General features: G+C 46.4%; 1 protein-coding gene across 1 annotated transcript in view; it reads right to left on the reverse strand.

The window, feature by feature from the left end:
- LOC147891511 (uncharacterized) overlaps positions 1-20,381 on the reverse strand; it is a 170,527-nt gene that overhangs the window by 55,951 nt on the left and 94,195 nt on the right. Inside the window, exons 8-10 of the mRNA XM_087387981.1 lie at positions 7,050-7,300; positions 6,633-6,785; positions 6,000-6,106 (exon numbers count right to left, since the gene is read on the reverse strand). Coding sequence (XP_087244107.1) covers positions 6,000-6,106; positions 6,633-6,785; positions 7,050-7,300 — 511 coding nt within the window. The remainder of the gene's footprint in view (positions 1-5,999; positions 6,107-6,632; positions 6,786-7,049; positions 7,301-20,381) is intronic.

Here is a 20,381-nt window from a genome sequence, read left to right on the forward strand (position 1 = left end):
CTCCCCTCCTTGCCGCCCCGCACATCCTCCCGCCCTTCTGCCCTCTCGCCAGTGCACCCCCCTCGCCACTCCACCTCCCCCCTCCTTCTTCTCCTCTTCTCCCGCCTCTCCCTCCCTCCTTCCTCCTCTTCATTCCTTCCTCCTTCTCCTCTCCCTCCTTCCTCTCCTCTCCTCTACTTTCCCTTCCGCCCTCTCCTTCTCTCTCCTCCGCCTTTCCGCCTCGCCTCGCCTCATCATTCTTTCTTTTCCTTTTTCGTTTGCCTCCCTGCAGCGGGAGCATTCGTGTTTGTTACAGTGAAAGAAAATCTTGGTGGCGACCTTTGGTTTGGCCAGAGGGGCTCTATGGTAGCTCCCTTGACTCCCACAGCCGTCAAGGTTCTTCTTTCCCCAGCTAACAAGCAACAGGTACAGCAGGCTGTTCAATCCCTCCAGGACAAGGCGCTTGTGGGCAGAATTGTGGGCCTCACACCTACACGGAGACAGGTGCGAGAGTGGATCCAGGCGAGCCTCTCCCGCCGCTCCCCTCTCCACTTCAGTAGCATCTTCTTCCGCTTTTACACCCCTGCCACCATCAGAAAAGGGAGCGACGACGCCCCCTTCTACTTTCTCATCGCAGCAGTAGGTCTGCTCCGAGAGGGATCCTGAGGGACGAGGCTCATCGTCCTCCCGGCCAGCAGCTCCCAACCTCCAGCCTAGGCGCCCCTTATCGTGGGACTTCTGGAGGTTAGGACCCTGGAACTATCTGGAGATTCCAGACTCATACCCTCTACCATTGGAGATCACGCTCATGGTCCTTCAGCCCCGAAAGGGGGGTTTGATCAGTGCAGTGGGATCTCAGACACACCCCGTTTGGAGATTTCCGTTTGCCTCCACAGGGTTGGAGAAGTGGTCCTCGGAGGTGTTTGATGTTATTTTGGGTAATTAGCTTATGCTCATGAAGGACGAGTGGATGGGACCACAGGGACTAGATCTTTGGTACGCCCGTGGCACGGAGGTGAACTTTCAGCTGACTTCACGCGCAAGGAGCCGGTGTGTGGTTTAGCAACGGGAGTTATCAAATTGCCGATGGAGGCAAAGGTGGAGCAAGCACACTTCTGGCCCCTCCAGACATGTGCGGAGTTGTTCGGGGTGGAAGCCTCCTTCATGATGAAGTGGGCACGGAAGATCGGTATTTAACCGGTATTCACCCTAGTACCACACCGCACAGACACTGACCACTCGCCCTCCAAACTCCCAGTAAAATCACACAAGTCTTTCTAGGACAGGCACCCACCCATAGGAGAGCCGTGTTCCCGACTCCCCCGTCCTCATGAGTTGGACCATAGTGAGTTGGAACGTACACGGGCTCCACGACCGTGCTCGTAGCCAGCCGCAGTACCTGTTGCTCCGGAAAAAGTTGTAGAGGGTAGTGGTAGGGCGTGCAATGGACATCCTTATGATTCAGGAGCACATGTTTTCAGCAGCAGAAATCAAAAAGATGCCATCACCTTCTTCTAGGGAGAGGTCCAGAGGAGTGGTCTCCCACAGTAGGACGGAGCGGAGGGGTTTGTATCTCAATCTCACAGACCTTGGCTCCAAAGGTCTATGATTAGGGCGAGCTCATTCCAAGACGGGTAGTTTGGATGGGAGTTCGGACGGGAGAGTCCAGGATTGGAATCCTAAACGTGTATGCCCCAACGTGTAGACAGCATCGCTCGGCCTTTTGGAGGAGGCTGTCAGAGTGTCTTCCGGATGTTGACTCCTGGATTGTTGAAGGGGACTTCAACAACCTAGAGTTTGGGGAAGACAAGCAGGGCGGCACCTCGTTCTCTGAGATGCCAGCAGCAGAGTGTAGTACCTGGGAGCAGTTCATTTTCATGATCAGAGGCAGAGACCCATGGGGAGAGCGAGAGTTCAGAAAGACTCCTGGAAGCCTTCTCTTCTCCTTTGGACAGAGGAGACACGATGGATTGCTCGAGAGATTAGACCGCTTCTATGTTGGGGACTGAGCATTACACAGAGGCAGCGCTAACGGGATTTTGGTAGGTACCATGATGTCCAACCACTCTCCAGTGGTACTTCACTTGGATCAGCCCCGCCGAGGTCTCCTCGAGAAGGGGGGCTGCATTCCAAAGGACCTCTTGCAAGATCAGGAGATTCAACAAGTTATGGCAAAGATCTAGGAGCACTCAGAGATGGCACCAAGTGAGGGCTTGGGCTGCGTGGGTTGCCGATGTGATTCAGAGGAGCAGTGTGGAGCTGCAGGCTCACATTTTCAGGCGGGGAGGAGGACCCTTTAGGAGCGTGAGCAGGCTTTGAGGAGAGACCTCACCTCCATCGAGCCGCTCAGGGAGCAGGACCCAGTGTCTTAGTGGCTTAGTGATAGATTGGAGAGCGCTCATCTCGAGCTTCAGGACACGGAGCTGCAGCGGGCTGAGTTCTCCTACCATTTCTCCGGGGCTCGATGGGTACAGTAGGGGGGACAGGATACAATTCTTTTAGACCACTGGGCCCCAATCAATCGGCACACAGCTACAGCGTCTCCGGGACTTGCAGGGCATCATACACACTGACCTGCAGGAGATTCTTGACATGACCACCGGTTTTTATAGCCAGCTCTTTCAGACATAGAGGATGACCCAAGCCGGTCTTGTGCCCCGAGAGCTAGTTTGGGATCACGTTCCGACAGTAGTCTCACGGGACTTATGCAGCAGACTAGAGGAGCCTTTCACAGATGAGGAGCTTTGGGAAGCCCTCAAGGCTCTCCCGACCCAAAAATGCCCCGGGGGAGGATGGCTTTGGCTCCGGCTTTCTTTCAGAACTTCTGAGAGATTATCTCCACCCCTTTCCGTTTAGCTTGCCAGGAGATTTTTGACACAGGCCTTCTCCCTCAGTCCTTGTGCACGGGGTGAATTTGTTTGTTTGATCCCAAAAGGGGGAAATAGGTCAGATATCTGACAGTGGATGCCGATCACTCTGCTTGATATTGCATACAAGATCCTCGCCAAGGTCTTTAGTTTGCGGTTACGGCCTCATCTTACCGACATCATCCATGACACACAGACTGGGTTTGTCCAGGAGCGCAGCATCCTGGACAACATCTTCACGTTCTGGGAGGCAATGGATTGTCCAGGGAGGAGTCACAGCCACTGGCCATCCTTCTCTTGGACTTCGAGAAGGCCTATGATAGGGTCGAGTGGTCTTTCCTCGAGGGCACTATGAGGAGATTGGGTTTCTCAAACCGATGGGTCAGAGGAGTTTCAGTGCTATACGTAGGGAGCTCTAGTCAGATGATTATCGGAGGACACACAGGCGAGGCCTTTCCTCTCTATAGCTCGGTCCGCCAAGGCTTCCCACTAGCTCCCTTCCTCTTCTTGTTTGTAGCGGAGGCTTTGGGCCACTATTTGAGATCACAGGTGGTGGGTCTCACAGGGTTGAGGCTCCCAATCAGGCAAGAGGAGGAGCTCTTTGACTCGGAGTTTGCAGATGACACGGCCTTGTATGTTGAGGGTACCACAGCGAGTCTAGAGAGAGTCAGAGGCACCTTGGCTATCTATTGTGAGGCCTTGGGGGCATGGATCAACTGGACGAAATCCATAGGCTTCTTCACGGGCTTTGAGGAGACACAGGAGATCCGTGAGTGGGGGAGTGACTTTGGTTTTAGATGGATACCGCGGGGCCAGAAAGCAAGATACCTTGGATGCCAGGTGGGTATTGACATCACAGCAGCCCCGGTCCTTGAGAGTGTCTGGCGCAAGCTTCTCTATTGGAGCTCGGCCAAACTCTCCCTCGCAGGTCGAGTCTTAGTGGAAAACCAGGTCCTTCTTGCCATTGCCTGGTATATTGCCTCCTATTGGTGCTTTCATAAAGGATGCATTGGGCAGCTCTGACGGTTGGTACGGAACTTCCTCTGGGCAGGTTCAGAGGGCACGAGAACACTAGGGCCCGAGTAGCTTGGCAAATGATGGTGATCATGCCGCAGGCACTGGGAGGCTTGGGTATCATTGATCTGGAGATGCAAAGCAAGGCCCTTCTCAACAAGTTGGTGATTCGTGGCCTCACCCCAGGTGCCGAGCCTTGGAAGCTTCTCTTACAGAGAGGGCTTATGAGGAACACCCCATGCACTAGGGGTAGTGGCAGCCTTCGCATAGATGGATCTTCTCATAGGCCCCCCTTATGGGGAAGGGCTCCCCCCTGATTTCCAGGTTTGGGGCAGACCCTACTTGACCTCGTTTCCTTTCTACTGAGAAATCTATTCAACATTGTCTATGGAATCGTTGACAGGCGAGGCTTATCTGGAAGGGGATGAAGGAACAAGAAGAAGGTGGAAAGGAGGCAAGGGAGCTAGAAGGAAGGAAGCATAACTTGAAATAGAAACGAAAGGAAATGTAAAGAGATGCAAGAACTAAAGGAAATCACTTACATGACCAAAAAGATCCACTTGAGTTGATTGATGTGACAAGTGAAAGTACAACACTCACATAGAGTAGACACCATGGTTCGGTATAATCCCTTCGTGAATAGATAGCTAGAAGAAAAGAGTGATTTTCCCATTTCTAATGGATTTCAAGAGTCTCTTTCAAAATGGGTGTCCCAATGAGGATTTCTATAGGTTTCCAGCCCCTAAGGCCGAGCTAAAATTTCTTGGATTCTCTCAATGCCATGCATCAATCTGTAGGAACAAGAATGGAGAAGAGTTGTGAACACAAGAGAACAAGAAGTGAACACAAGTGAACTCCAACTTAAATGTTCAACCAAATGAAGTACAAGTACTTGGTATATATAGTCCAAGTACTAGAGCACACAAAAACTTTAAAATAGACTAAGTCCTAGTCTATCCTACACCACCATATCATTGTATATATCTCTACAAATCCCCCCTCAATGATATGGCTGAAATGCTCTAAAACGACGATCTCGGAAGCACCTGCAGTACCTAGAGTACCATGGTTGCACAAATTCATGCACATGTGGATATAGCAATGGGAGTAAAAAAGAAAACAATGTCATTTTACAACCCTCCTTGACATTGTTTGAATGTCTCCTATCCCCAAGCCATGTCGATGTCGTGTGAAGAAGACAGTGAGGGATCATCTCCAGAACACTAGCAAAGCAACAGTGAGTCTTTTTCATACTTAACAGAGGTCTTTTTATAGGAAAAATAACAAAGCACAGGCCTGTCGGTTGCCTCCTTGTGCAACCTTTGAGTGTCTTTGGAAAATGGTCACTGCGTGATGGTAGGCTATCATGTTCTTCTCCTTTTTACTTTTCCTTGGCTAACTCTTTTCTATCATGATTATGGGTACGAGAATATGTTTTTATCTATAAAATTGTTTGCTCAATCAAATTTGAACCATGAGACATAAGTTCTTTGAATTGCATCTATGGGTATTTCTTTGTCTAATATCATGGAATTGCTAGCTACGCTATCTCCCAAAATGACACATTGAAATGGTCGCTAAGATCTCCCAAAAAGTATCCACCGAGGCTTGTGCAGGTCTGTAAGAGAATGGGGAACATCATCCAAGACTCAACTAAGTGTCGTAAAAAATGAATGAGCCCAAGAAGAGTCATGCCTCTCAAAAGATCTGAGGCCCCAAAAGAGAGATCTATGCTAGCAAGCCCCGGGTCATGAAGAAGGGCGAAGGAACAAAAGTGCTCAAAACTCTAGCAATCCCTTTCCAATTCAAACATACTATACACCTTCGGCCATTTTAGAAAAAAAGAGGAAAACAATTATGCATAAAGCTATGGGCCAAGAAAAAGGGCTTGACTAAGTATTAAAAAAGTTCAGAACATTAGTGATGTTGGGCTGAATCTTCTTGGATATTGGTACATGATCAGATTGAGGATTTTGGAGCCCGCACAAGGCATCTTGGATAAATCTAGACACCATAGCACATAGATTATTTCAAGATTTCTCTACATTCTCATGTCATATCCATTGCCTCTAGGTTACAATACGAAAGAATGAGATCTTGTACCCTTAAAAAAATGATTTGACTTGTTTTAGAGTTCACCTTTGGACCTCTGCCATCATCTTTTGTTGCCATTGTTCTTCTAGTTCCTTTAGTTGTTGCAAATGTCTTTCCTCTATGTGGATCATCTTCTCCTCTGTGTTTAACTCCTGGAGTGAACATGGCACAATAAGTCATTTTAGCTGCTGTTGTGGGATTTCCAGAACAAACAATGATGCAATGACTTATTCAGGAATTGAATGCAAAAGGGTTAACATGGATCCCTTTGAATATATGAGAGAGAGAGAGAGAGAGAGAGAGAGAGAGAGAGAGAGAGAGAGAGAGAGAGAGAGAGGAGGGAGAGATCTCAAAATGTTTGCAAAAGAGCACAAGAGTTTATGAGATCACAAATGGGTACAACATCTGTTAGCTCCAAAAGAGAGATTGTACCAGTGGCATCAAAGAAAGCTAAGTGGTTAGTGGTTCTCCAAGATCTCGTATGAAAAGAAACTTGACCCCGTAAAGAAAATTATGGGTGCATGTACACAGTTGTATTGTCAAAAGGAAGAAAAAACTCTGTAAAATTCCACAACAATTATGACAACCTAGTGAATTCTTTCTAGCAATATTACAATCAGTCAATTTCTTTTCCATAATCTTAACATCTGAATTGGTTATCTTCTATTTTTTACTGACCTCTTGATTTTTTTCTTGGAGAAGCTTGTCATATCTTGATTGAGCCTCTTCAATTTGATGTTGGAAGTTCTCACTCAAATTCTTGATTTTCTCATTCAAAGAAATATCTTTGAGCCTCATTTGGTATTCATTGTCGGTTTTGAGCTCAGAAACCTGCAGTCATACACGATAATGTTTCTCTTTCTTAAGATATCAAATATCCCATAGCAAAGGTAGCTACATATGAGATAAGAAGCTACATCGAGGCTTGTATCCATATATATAGAATTAACTTTGTACTAAACAAGAATACTGTCAAATACTCTCATAGTGTGCATCTGTGAGGTATTGTAGAGTAACGCAAGAACATCATTGTCTAATATAATAGCTGAGTTCCTGGTTGAAAAATGATATAGCCCTTAGTAATGACTAACACACCTTTTCTTCTAATTCCTGCACATGAGCTCGCATTTCTTCGAGGTCTGTCTTTGTTATCAGAACCTCTTCAGCCCACCCAAAAGATTCCTTTTCACGTCTCAAAGCACCAACAACAAGTGCTTTCTCCCTGTCTTTCACCTCAAAAATTGATAACACTCCATCTTCACCAGCAACAACGAGCAGGCTGGCATCGTAAGTAGCAACGATTCTGGTTATGTATGCACTGCTAGCCTGAACCTCCTGATATTCTCCTGCATAAAAGTCAGACTCGATTAGAGCGTTGAACCAAAAAGTTTAGGTTAATGAGAGCTCTTTTACTAAGTTTATGAATGATTATATTGATTTCGAGTGAATAGATGTGAAAATATATCTATATAATCAGATTGATAGCCTCATTGTTTAACCATGTGGAAGTAAGATAATCTAATATAATAGACTACCAACCAGGGTGTTAGCTCTCAATTGTGAAGCCACCCCTTAGAATGAAGCCTCTGTTGCACCATCTGTTGCTTCGGTTGGCCCCAGCATAAAATACCCCCTCTGTTCATTGCTGCCTTCCTTAGCAGACCTGCATGTTTTTCTCAGCTGACCCAAAATCCGTCCCTCAGCCAGATTCACGCCTCAAAGACTCAGCCAGATTCATGCCTCAAAGATGCCTCTCTCTAGGCTGTTTTTTCCATAGTCAGAGAAAACAAGATGTCTCTATGCCCATATGAGATGGTTTTCAGTCCATTTTCGCCAACACGGAGAAGGGTGAAATGAATGTGATATGTTGGCGTACTTTTTGGGTCTCCTTTCAGTTCACAGTAGTCAGTGTAAAAGAAATTGCAGGTTGCTCTACGTGCTGGCTCAGACAAGACCCAAGTCAGTGGAAAATCAAAAGGGCTTGGACCTTGTATGCCGACTGAATTCTTGAAAGGGGGATTAATTTGCAAGATGCTATGATGACGTACTTCACAGGCCGTAGAAAGATGTTTAACGCAGATTCAGTTGACGGGTGATTTGGATGAGCCGGCTGGCTGTGCCCAGTTGAAGACTTCCATCCATTGGAACCAAAGTGGAGACTGGATTAGTGTTTTGAACCAAGGAGCATCTTATCACTTCCTTCCTTTTGTTGATTATGTTCCTGTCATACTTCGATTTAGCAGATTTGGGGTTTTGCTTGAATTTGATAAATTATCATTTGCTAGAAGTGGCAATTGTATAGCTGCGACTTTTCAGATTCCTGTGGGCAGTTTGGGATATCAGCAAGCAAATGTAGGGCAATCCGAGCTCAAGAAATTGGTTCGCAATATGTTTACTAGACCATCTCATGAAGAGAAAGATAAAGCTCCAATGGATCCTGAAACCAGTGTTCATACGTGTTGGGATATGTGTGATCAAGGGCTTGCTAGGTGCATGTGTGCATCCACTAGCAGTCATATGGTTGTGTGTGTGTGTGTAGAAGAGGCACACTTAGTGCCATAGACCATGACACAGGTGATGATGTAATGCAAAGGTCCCCACATGGGGTGGTGCCTATGATTGTCGAGTTCCTATGATTTAGGAGCTACCTCCTTTGATGTAGGAGAGGTGCCATTGATTTAGGCCACCCTCTCTCCATTTCTATAAAAGAGGGACTTCCCTCTCACAACGAATAGAACACTCATTGCTATATCTCATGTGTTCTCACTCACCTCCATGATGAAGCTCTCCTCTCTCCTCAAGTTCCAACATTTGGTATCAGAGCCTCCTTGAGTCCCTAGCCCATTGTAGCTTCAATATGCCACCTCATCATCTTCTTCTCCACCCTCCATCTTCTTCTTCATTTCTGTCCTCTTTCTCTCCGGATTTTGCTTAGCTCCGTTCTCCTCCATTAAGAGACCATTCCCAGAGCCCTCTACGCTGAAGTTTCCTCTACTTAGGGCACACCTTGGACACCAAGAAATTAGGGAGAGATGCCCTCTACAGCCCGTGCCAACACGATCTCTCCTTGACGAACTTTCAAGCAATTCTACCTACTGACGCAATATTTCACGAATTCCTCCTAGCCACAAGTGGACACACTATGAGCTTTCTCTCATGAAATTTGAGCTGAAATGCTTGCTGGAATAAGGAGAAACAAGCAAAAAACCAGTCGGAATAGGCGCATCTTTCCACGATGACACAACGTGCAATTTCGCCATTCCTCTCTCCTGGAAGTAGTCCTCAATAAGAGCTTCTATTTGCATTTGAAAGACCTCTCAGAGCTTTTCTCTTCAGCTTCAATTGCACCCTCCAATTTCAGATTGCTCAATTTGGGGGTAACAGTGATATATGCTTCTAAGATGAACCATTGAATATGGTTAAGTGCTAGAAAGTTTCATTTTTATGTCAGTTATCTTTGGTCTTTTGGATTTTTGACCATTGGAAGTGATCTGAAGCATTTTTCAGTCTTATCTTTGGAGCACTGTCCTGCAGTTTGACAGCTTTGGTAAATGCTCATAATGCATTTATGTTTTGAATATGCTTGAATGCTATTTTTTGAAGCAATAGACATTGTATTTCCTTTATGCTAAGAGTTTGGGGTATGTAACTATCTCTCCAACCAATTATACTTGTGGAGAAGGAGACTTATTTGTAAGGGACTAGACACTACCATATTAGTGGTAAGACCTTGCCAATATGCCTTCATCATATTGTTCCTCTAACATTGATTATGTATTTCAGAGGAAAGTGTTCCAAAAGAAGCCTAGAATGAGAGTAAAGCCCTGTAATGGTGAATATTTCATCAAGGTAAACACCAAGAAAAAGATATGTGTCTTCTGTGGAGTACCCAATCATACTATGGAGTATTGCCATCTAAAAAGGTTTTCTCTACAGCTGCTCTCCAAGAGACAATACCAAGAAGAGGAGAGGAATGACTCCTAAGAGAATGAAGCACTTCATGTGAAGAAGATCTGCATCAACAACAAAGAAAATCTTGCTAAAGGAAAGATTCCATCAACAAATGAAGAATCAAACTTTGTGGTAGAAGACAAGGACTATGCCTTTTGAGGACTTTGTCTTCTGAAATTTATTAATCATCACTTGGTCATGTAGTCAATTTTGAGGTTCTCTGCTTGGATTAGTACTCCAAAAAGAATGTTATGGTTTTTCTTTAGTCCATATAGTCTTTGTAAATCACGTCCAGTCACCATATGATGTAGGCCATGTGATGTGTGTTTGCTCCGATAGTACCTCTTGCAGACATGAGAAACTAGGTCCACACAAAGGCCTATGATTAATCCTTGTACATGCAAGAGAGAGAACCATTTGGGGGGGTCTATCCCATTTTTGTAAACCTTGACCCTTGGGCACCTTTGCTAGCATGAGATCCTAGACATATATTTATCCTTGACCACCATGAGATGACATGAGAAACTATGAGACTAGATGTATCCTTGACATTGCAAGAGGCAAACCCTTGAGGGGGGGTATGTTGGGATATGTGTGATCAAGGGCTTGCTAGGTGCATGTGTGCATCCACTAGCAGTCATATGGTTTTGTGTGTGTGTGTAGAAGAGGCACACTTAGTGTCATAGACCATGACACAAGTGATGATGTAATGCAAAGGCCCCCACATGGAGTGGTGCCTATGATTGTGGAGTTCCTATGATTTAGGAGCTACCTCCTTTGATGTAGGAGAGGTGCCTTTGATTTAGGCCACCCTCTCTCCATTTCTATAAAAGAGGGACTTTCCTCTCACAACGAATAGAACACCCATTGCTATATCTCATGTGTTCTCACTCACCTCCATGATGAAGCTCTCCTCTCTCCCCAAGTTCCAACAATACGGTCGAGCCCAAAAGGGCTAAGGTGCCTAATATTGCCAATTATAGGCCAGAAAAGTATTATGGTCGGATGTCTGACCGTAGTTCCAATATCATAGAGACCTGGTTACACAAATGGGATGAGGCTTTTGCCATTTGTGAAATCAAGAATGATATGAAGAAAATCCGCAAGGCTACCCACATGTTTAATGAGGCAACGGCAGATAGATGGTGGATAAAACAGCAGAAGGATGGAGTAGCATCCACTACTTGGGAGGAGTTCAAGCAAGAATTTAGAAAACACTTCTTACCTCCTGACAAAGCATCTCAAGCTTGGGATTAGTATAGAAACCTTCGTCAGAGAAATTTATCAGTGACTGAATACACTGATAAGTTTAGAGAAAGTATAATGAAAATTTATGAACCTCTACCTTAGTTGGTGGTTCAAGTAAAGAATTTTATTTTTGGCTTGAGCGACCGGATCAAGATGGAAGTTCGGGCTAAGTACGTGAATACGATAGATGAAGCAATTGCCATAGCCTTGAACTATGAGGATGCCAAAGGAAACAAAATAAGTGGGTTTGTGCAGGTTGGGACTCGATATGAGTACCCGAAGAAAACTAGGTTTAAGAAGAAGTGGGTTATTAAAGGGAGTGCCTCACGGCCTAGTGGCCAAGCCAAACAGGCAAAGCCAGTTGAGACCCCTTCTCCATTGGAGTGAAAAGAAAAGTAACACCAATGGCAGCCCGGGCTTAAGTCTTCTTTGACCCCAGAGCAAAAAGAAAAAGCGAGGAGAGAAGGCTTGTGTTTTGGATGCCTTCAGCCTCATCAGTGGAAAGATTGTCCACGAAACAAGGATTGTTGTATGGCTGAGATGGTGATCTCTGAATGTGACATGGAGATGGAGAGAAGTCCCAGAGTAGAACAGATGCAGTTTCAACTAGCGGGATCTTCTTAGAGGTCAGTACCTGTTTTGTTTTGTGTGTCTGTTGCTAAGCTAGTAAACATTGCACTTGATAATATCCTATCAAAGCCCGTAGCAATGGGGTATACATCCTTTAACGATACAGAGGTAATTAAGATGAATGGGCCAGTAGCCAATCATGACGTCATTGTGTTGTTTGACTCAGCATCAATGCACGATGTAATTAACTCCAAGCTTGTAAAGAGGCTGAAATTAAAAACTAGTCCATCTGACTATGCATATACAGTCAAGATGGTAGACGGAAGTTCAACTGAAGTATGGGACCAAAGGGTTACCTAATTGGAACTTCAAATTTCAGGACTATGCAGAGAAGCTTTGACTGTTTTATGGGTGACTTGCCTTATGGGTTACCTCTAGACTGGAATGATCAGCATAAGATTGAACTAATCCCAGGGGCAAAACCTGTAAATATTGACGACAACCTTGTTTTACATTTGTTTGCAGTACATTTTATCGACGACAACCTTGTTTTTAGCAAAAGTCTTGCTGTTCATCATGAACACTTGAGGATAGTGTTCAGTACTTAGAGAAATGGAAATCGATCCAAAGAAAGTGGCTGCGATATTGTGACTTTATAGGAACAAAGCGGAGACAGGTTGTGAACATAAGTGAGCAAGAGTGCACATACAAGAAAGCTCCAATAGAAATGTTCAAATGAAACAATACAAGTACTTGGTATATATAGTACCCAAGTACTACTGGTCAACAATAGGGTTGAGTTTATGCCTACAACACCATATCTTTGTAATCTCTTACAAATCCCAGCTCAAAGATATGGCTGAAAGTACCCTGGAAACATCTCAGGTGTACCCTGCAGTACCTAAAGTACCATGGTTGCACAGATTCATCCAGATGGATATGCAACCTATGGGAGTACATGAAAACAATGTCATTGTGAATCACTTCACAACCCCCCTTGACATTGTGAGAATTTCTCTAATCCCCAAGCCATGTCGATGTCGTAAAAAAATATTTGTTGACCGGGCTTTGCTGAAGATATCCGCCACATTGTCCTTCAGGGCTGACTCTCCTTGGGAGGTCTTAGCTAGCATTGCAGCATGGCACATTTGGAGAGCCAGATGCACTGAGGCTTTGGAGGGTTCTCAGATTCACTCTTCTCAGACCTTGGCCAATACTTGGACAGATATGGTACACACTCTGAAGGCCATTTGGTCGACCATGCAGGGATCATCTCGAGCAGCCTCCTCCAGGAGAGTTACTTTTCTCAGAGATTGGAGAGACTCTCCCTTCTTTGATGAGACTTCTACAAGGTTGAGTTGGCATTTTCAGCCTCAGCCTTGGTTTCTTTCTACCTCATTCCTCTGAGGTGTTTTTATTACATGCTTAGCATGTTGTATTTCCACACAGAGCTTGCTCTAGCGAGTTTCTTTCCTACTTAATAGAAGTCTCTTTTTTGCCCAAAAAAAAAAAAAAAGAAGAAGATATCCGCCACATTGTCCTCAGATGGACAATAGATGAGATCAGTGAAGTCATCATAAATACAATTCCGTACATAATGATAATGATTTTCAATGTCTTTCATGCGAGCATGAAAGACAGGATTGTTGGCTATGGCAATGCAAATCTGGTTGTCACAAAAGATAGAGTTTGCTTCCCCATCCTGTGCATGATGCAAGTCATGCAAAAGCTTCCTTAAACCACATCAACTCTGTAGTGGCTGAATTTGCAGCTTTGTGCTCTACTTCACTGGAGGAAAGAGAGACTCACTCTTGCTTCTTACTTAGCCATGAGATATAGGCTGAACCCAATGAGAAGCAATAGCCAGTAGTGGACCGTCTGTCGTCAATGTCCCCTGACCAATCTGAGTCGGTGAAACCACTCAACTCTAGATTACAATCTGAAGCATAATGCAATCCAAGAGAGAGAGTGCCATGGACATATCTGAGAACCCTCTTTGCTGCATTTCAATGTGTGATCATGGGACAATGCATGAACTGGCTCAAAAGCCCTGTGGCGTAGGCAATATCAGGCCATGTGGAGCATAGATATATCAAATTGCCAACCAACTGCCTATACAAAGTGCCATCAAACCTTTCAGTAGCATCATGCTTACTCAGCTTGAGTCCCTTTTCCAATGGAGTAGCCACAGGCTTACAGTTCTCCATTTTAAATTTCTGCAACAACCCCTTCGAATACTTTGTCTGTGACATAGAAATCCCATCATGGGTCTGCCAAAACTCAATGCCAAGACAATAATGCAATAGGCCCAAATCTCTCATGTCAAAGTTGTGACATAAAGCGGACTGCACTGCTGTAATTTGCTGCAAGTCACTGCCAGTGAGTATGATGTCATCCACATATAGTATCAACATGACCAATTCTAATTTTGGCTGCAGAACATACAGATTTGGCTCTGTATGAGTGTTTACGAAGCCCTGTGACATCAAAAACTGATGTATCTTCTAATACCATGCACGAGGTGCTTACTTTAGCCCATATTAAGCCTTCCTGAGCTTGCATACCTTGTGCTCTTGTCCCTTCACCTCAAAACCTCAAAACCTTGGGGCTGATGTACATAGACCTCCTCTTTAAGTTCTCCATTGAGGAAAGCGGTCTTGACATCCATCTGGTACACTGACCAACCATAAAACGTAGCAAGAGAGATGACATAACGAATGGTGGTCATCTTGGCCACTGGAGCAAATGTCTCCTCATAATCTATCCCCTCCTCTTGTGTATACCCCTTGGCAACCAAACGGGCTTTGTATTTCTCAACTGTGCCATCTGAATGGTATTTCACCTTATAAAAATTCGTGCCAACCACATTTTTCCCAATGGGCGCATCAGCCAAGTCCCGTAGTGGCTGAATTTGCAGCTTTGTACTCTGCTTCACTGGAGGAAAGAGAGACTCACTCTTGCTTCTTACTGAACCATGAGACACAGACGGAACCCGATGAGAAGCAATAGCCACAGTAGTGGACCATCTGTCGTCAATGTCCCTTCGAGGTCGTGGGGCGGTTGCTGTACCAGGAGACTTCTTAGGCCTTTTCTTCTTCCTAGGTCAATCCCTGGCGAAGTGTCCAATGGTCTTGCATATCTTGCACTGGTCTTGCCTGCCTGCAATCTCTACTCTCTGGCAAAAAAAGTCAATTGATGTTTTTTTTTTTTCCAAGAAAAAGACTTCTATTAAGTAAGAGAAAAAACCCGCGAGAGCAAGCTCAAAGCGGAATACATCATGAAATCATAAGGATAAATAAAAAACCCCCTTAGAGTGAGGTGGAAAACAACCAACACTGAGGCTGAAAGTGCCACCTCAACCCTGTAGTAGTCTAAGAGAAGAAAGGAGAATCCTTCCATTCCTTGAAGAGAGAAGCCCTCATAGCTGAGGCTGCACGGGAGTCTCCCTGCATACCCGTCCATACGGCCATCAAAGTATGTACGGTGTCTATCCAGATACTAGCCAATGTGTGCAAGGGATGAACCTGAGTACCCTCCAAAGCCTCTGTGCATCTGGCTCTCCAGATATGCCAGGATGCTATGCTCGCTAGAATCTCCCAAGAAGTATCCACAGAGGCATGTACAGCTGTAAAAGGAAGGTGTGGTACCACATCCAATGAACAGGACTCAATCCGATGACGTCGAACCGAAATGGCCCGAGAGGAGTCAACTCTCTCATAGAAAACCTAAGGTCCTGTAAGAGAAAGCCAAGCCACTGAGCCCCATGTCATAAAAAATGGGGAGTGGGCAAAGTGACTGAAAATCCTGGCTACCCCCATCCAAATCATCCTCGCCTGTCTCCAATCCCATAAGCAATGCTGAATAGTCTCCGAAGTAGAAAGGCATCGAGGGCATAGTGATCTTTCTATTCCTGTGGGATTTCCATAGTCTCCTCCAGAAGCACCTCTGCAGATCCGCAGTGATATCAAAAGTCTCCCAATGAGGAACTCTGGAAGGTCTCCAACCTCTACTACTGAGCTGATATCTCCTGGCATTACTGACCGTGTAACGAAAGAAGGGGATGCTCTTCTCTCGATGCCCTGCATCAATCCACTCCCACTCTCCGGGGTCCCACTGCAAATACCTGATGGGAACTCCCCCATAGAGCCAGAGCCTCCAAGACCTGGTGGAGAGTAGCCGGGGGTTTGGGTCTAGGAACCACTCTGAATCTGATCCCTGCACCAAAAGACCTACAACCCTGATAGGCTGAAAAGCAGACTCAAGCAAGATGTCCTCTGTGGACCTGAGCAATCTGCCACCATCCTGGACACTAAAAACCAAAGCATCCTCCTGTGCATCTCGAAAGGCCAAAACCTGAAGCGGAACACCGCCTCTCAAAAAAGTACCTGTCCAAGTGGAGGAAGTGAGTGGCATATCATCTGTGTCTACCCAAACCTCTGGAAGGGCTGCCTCAATCTGCAAGATCCTCCCTGCACTCCCTCTGAGATGTCCTGTCAACCTTGATTTGGTCTCCTCTGGGAGCCTGCGGAAAGCTTTCCAAGACCCCATAGAAGATGCAGGTCCCCTCTCCCACCTGGACCATTGCATGTAGAGTGAGGCACCCAGTGGTCTGCCATGATCATCTAAAATACCGTCATTCCACATGATGGGTTGCCTATCAATCTCTTCCCGAGAGGAAGGAGGAATCCTCCGAAGAGTGCTTCTGAAACTGGCCCAAGCTTTCAGAATGGCAACCATGAGAGGGGACGAAGGTGATCTTAGGTGTGCTGTGGTGAAGATCCACCTAACACTGCTCATCGAGTCTCCTCCAGAAGAAGGTATGCACCTCTGTATGCTACTGATAAGAAAGTCCTTCCACGGTTCCTACCCTGGCATAAGTCCCCGCACCACCATCTTGCAAAGTAAAGCTCTGCACTGTAAATTTGGATCAATAATATTGAGACCCCCTTCCTGAGTAGGGAGGATGAGGGTCTCCCAAGCCACCCTGGCTAAGGCATCTGCTGTGCCATCAAGCCCACTCAAGAGAAAGTTTCTGATCGGTCTTCTGAGCTGAATGATGCAGTCCCTAGAATGGCACCAGCATGAACAAACAAACCAGGCCGTGGCCAAGAGGACCTAGTTGACCACCACAACTCTAGAGGCAAGATCTAGCTTGGCTGAGCTCCAAAAAAGAAGCTTCCTTCTGATGCTCTCCAAAACGGGAGCAAACTGCTGCGTGGTAGAAATATCCAAGCCGACCTGGCAGCCCAAATACCTGATAGGCTCACCCCTCTGAACCCAAGTAAATCCTATGTCAAGCCCCCAAACTGGAGTGTCCTCATCACTGATCCAAAAGCCATTGGATTTATGCCAATTTATCTGTGCCCCTGCCGCGAAGCAAAATAAATCCAATGCTGTCCTGAAAGAAGTGAGCGTCTGTGGAGTGGCATCCAAGTAAACTGCTGTGTCATCTACCAACTCACTGTCAAGTAGCTCCTCTTCCCTTCTAATGGGAAGTCTCAGCCCAAAGATGTCAGCTTGAGATCTAACATAGATACTCATAGCTTCGGCCACCAACAAAAAAAGGAAAGGAGCAAGGGGGCATACGCCATAGATACTCATAGCTTCGGCCACCAACAAAAAAAGGAAAGGAGCAAGGGGGCATACGGACTGATCTCAAAATCTGAAATCTCTCACCCCTTACCCCACCAATAAGTACCTAGCTGTGGGCTGATCTGTACAAAGAGGAAACACCTCTAATCCAAGCATCAGTAAAGCCAAAGCATAGAAGGGTGCCCTCCAAAAAACCCAATCTACTCTGTCATAAGCTTTTTCAAAATCCAAAAGTATAATGGCAAGATTCTGGCCACTCTGAAGCTTCCCAGAAAGAAAAAATACTATCAAAAATGCTTCTGCCATGCACAAATCCCGTCTGAGTGTCATGAATAAGATCAGGGAGAAGTGGCTGCAATTGGAGGCTGATAGCCTTGGCCAAAATCTTGTAACAAGTCCCCAGAAGTGTGATAGGCCTCCACTGGGACACTAAATTTCTGCAACCTCCTTTTGGGATAAGGTGGATGAGACCCTCTGTAAGCAACCCAGGCATCTCGCCAGAGTCCCAAATGGCCTACAGGGCTGAAGTAATATAGTCTCCAATCATATCCCAAAATGCAATGAAAAAAGACGGGGTGAGGCCATCCGAACCTGGGCACTTGCCCTTGTGAAGGGCTGAAAGTGCAGTCCTGAACTCTGTGTTGGTGAAACGTGCATCGAGTAGAACATGCATACCCGGATTCACCAACACAGGGATGCTCTGCCAAATAGCCTGTCTAGCATCCTCTCTATCATGTGTCTCAGGATCAGCAGTAAGAAGGGTGGCATAGAAATCTGAAGCTATGTGTAAGACATCATCAGGCTCTGTCTGTAAAACCCCATGTGAGTCAATAAGCTGGGATACACTCTCTCTACTATGTCTAGGGCCAAGAGTAGAGAAAAAGTGTTTATTGACTCTACCACCCATTTGAATCCAGAAGGACTCCCGTGCATATCTGCTCCCTGATCAAGCAATAACTGTTGATGAGCCCTTGCTGCAGCAAGGCGCTCCTGAATCCAAGCATCTGAAGGCTGTTTCTGCTCTTTCCTCTGCAAAGCTGCCAACTGCTGGCGAACACCAATCTCACATCTGAGAATATCTCGTCTTATGGTACAAGCAATTGAGCGGTAGAAGTCGCTAATACCAGAAAGGGCAGCGGCTACATGTGATGGATATGGCTGCCCACCCTGGACATGAGCAACCCTGCCTCTGTAAGGTCCTCCTCTGTGTAAAAGGCATCTGGAATCCTGATGCTGGCAGACCGGCCTCTCAAGTGAGGCTCTGAGATAGCCAGCACAACAGGAAAGTGGTCTGAAGTGGAAACCCCAGTAGCAATGCATACCGATCCACCTCTATCTAGTGCCCAATCATCTACATAGAATCTGTCAATGCGTGCATGAATAGGCATCTGCTGCCTCTTGTTCGACCAAGAGAACAGGAGGGACTGTGGCTGAATAAGAAAGGCATCATCACACCAAGTAACTCTGCCACAGAAGTGAAAAAGGAAGGCATCCCAAGCTGCTCTCTCCAAAGAGTGAAGTCCGCCTTCTCTACCCCCGTTTTTGTCTGACGGTAACTCGACCATGTTAAAGTCACCTCCAATCACCCATGAATCCACAATGGGGGCCCAGGAGAGCAAAGTCTTCCACATAAGGACACGTTCCCCTCTAATGTTGGAGGCATACAGGTTAAGGAAACCAACCTTATGCCCTCCAATCAAAAGAATAATCCACTGAGCTCTAGAGGGAATAATGACTCCATGTCCAACAACTAAGGGGAGAACCGACTGCGAAACTGAAATAGAAGTGCCCCCCCTAGTGCCCAAGGTAGGCGACCAAAAAGTATGGCCAGAAAGCAACTTGCCTGACTTGGCACAATCTCTAGAATCCAGCTTGTGCTCTTGAATAAATAAGATATCAAAGGAACCCCCAGTAACACCTGGATGAAGCTTGATCTCGGATCAGCTGTCTACGGCGGCGATGTGGGATGCCACCTAGGCCCTGTATGTTCCAACTAATAATCCTCATCGACGGGAGGATGTAGAGTGGAACACCTTACCTAACCTAGTGGCAGAAACAAACCCCTCAATAGGGGAAGACCTGCTGCTTGAGGAGGGAGGGATGGAACCAAGTGGCGGAAAATCAACAGGGGAAAGAACCCTGCCACCAGAAGAAGAAGCCCTGTCAACAGGAAACCCAATCACTGGCTGCCCAAAAGTAGCAGGCACAAACTCCTCCTCTAGGAAATCTGAACCATCTGCCAGGGCTGAAAACGAGTTCCTGTGGAGCAAGCCAGACACCGGAGTGCGTAGGATCCCTTCTGAGGGAAGAGGATCAATAGTGTAAACCATCCCCTTCCCCCTATCCAAGGGAGGAAGTGAGGACTGCTCTCTATCCAGTGTCTGCCCAGCCGCGGAGACCTCTACTACCTCAAGAAGAGCGTCTGGCACTGCTGGATCTAGGGAAGAAGCTGACACCGAGGAGGAGGTCGAAGCTTCAGCATCTCGGACTGTGCAAGGTGAGACTGGAGGGACAGCTCGAGGTGAAGCAGAGTCCGCTAATGTACCCTCGTGAACTAAAGGAGGGATCTGCACATGTGCCGGAACCCATTGGAGAGCGTCGCGTGCCCCTAAGGTAGGTGGGGGTCGAGGAGCAGGTGATGGACCTGTACCACCCCCATGTCGAGGCCGAGGAGCAAGTGCTGGACCTGTACCACCACCATCCTGAGGAGGACCGCCACGCGAAGGTCGAGGAGCAGGTGCTGGACCTGTACCACCCCTCTGTCGAGGCCGAGGAGGAAGTGCTGGACCTATACCACCCCCCTGTCCCCCCTGTCGAGGCCATGGGGCGGTAGCTATACCAGAGGGCTTCTTGGGCCTTTTCTTCTTCCTGAGGCAATCCCTGGCAAAGTGTCCAATGGTCCTGCATATCCTGCACTGGTCCTGTCTGCCTGAAATCTCTACTCTCTGGCGAAAAAAGGAACCATCCGGGCGCTGGATCATAACATGATCCATCTTGAGGTTAGGATCCTTACAGAGGACCCTAACTCTAGGTACCCCATCAGCCTTGCTTGCCTCTGCTGCAGTC

This window comes from Dipteris shenzhenensis, chromosome 17 (assembly GCF_047967505.1).
Source record: "Dipteris shenzhenensis isolate YYH24624 ecotype China chromosome 17, Dip_SZ_1.0, whole genome shotgun sequence".
NCBI classification, from domain to species: Eukaryota; Viridiplantae; Streptophyta; class Polypodiopsida; order Gleicheniales; family Dipteridaceae; genus Dipteris; species Dipteris shenzhenensis.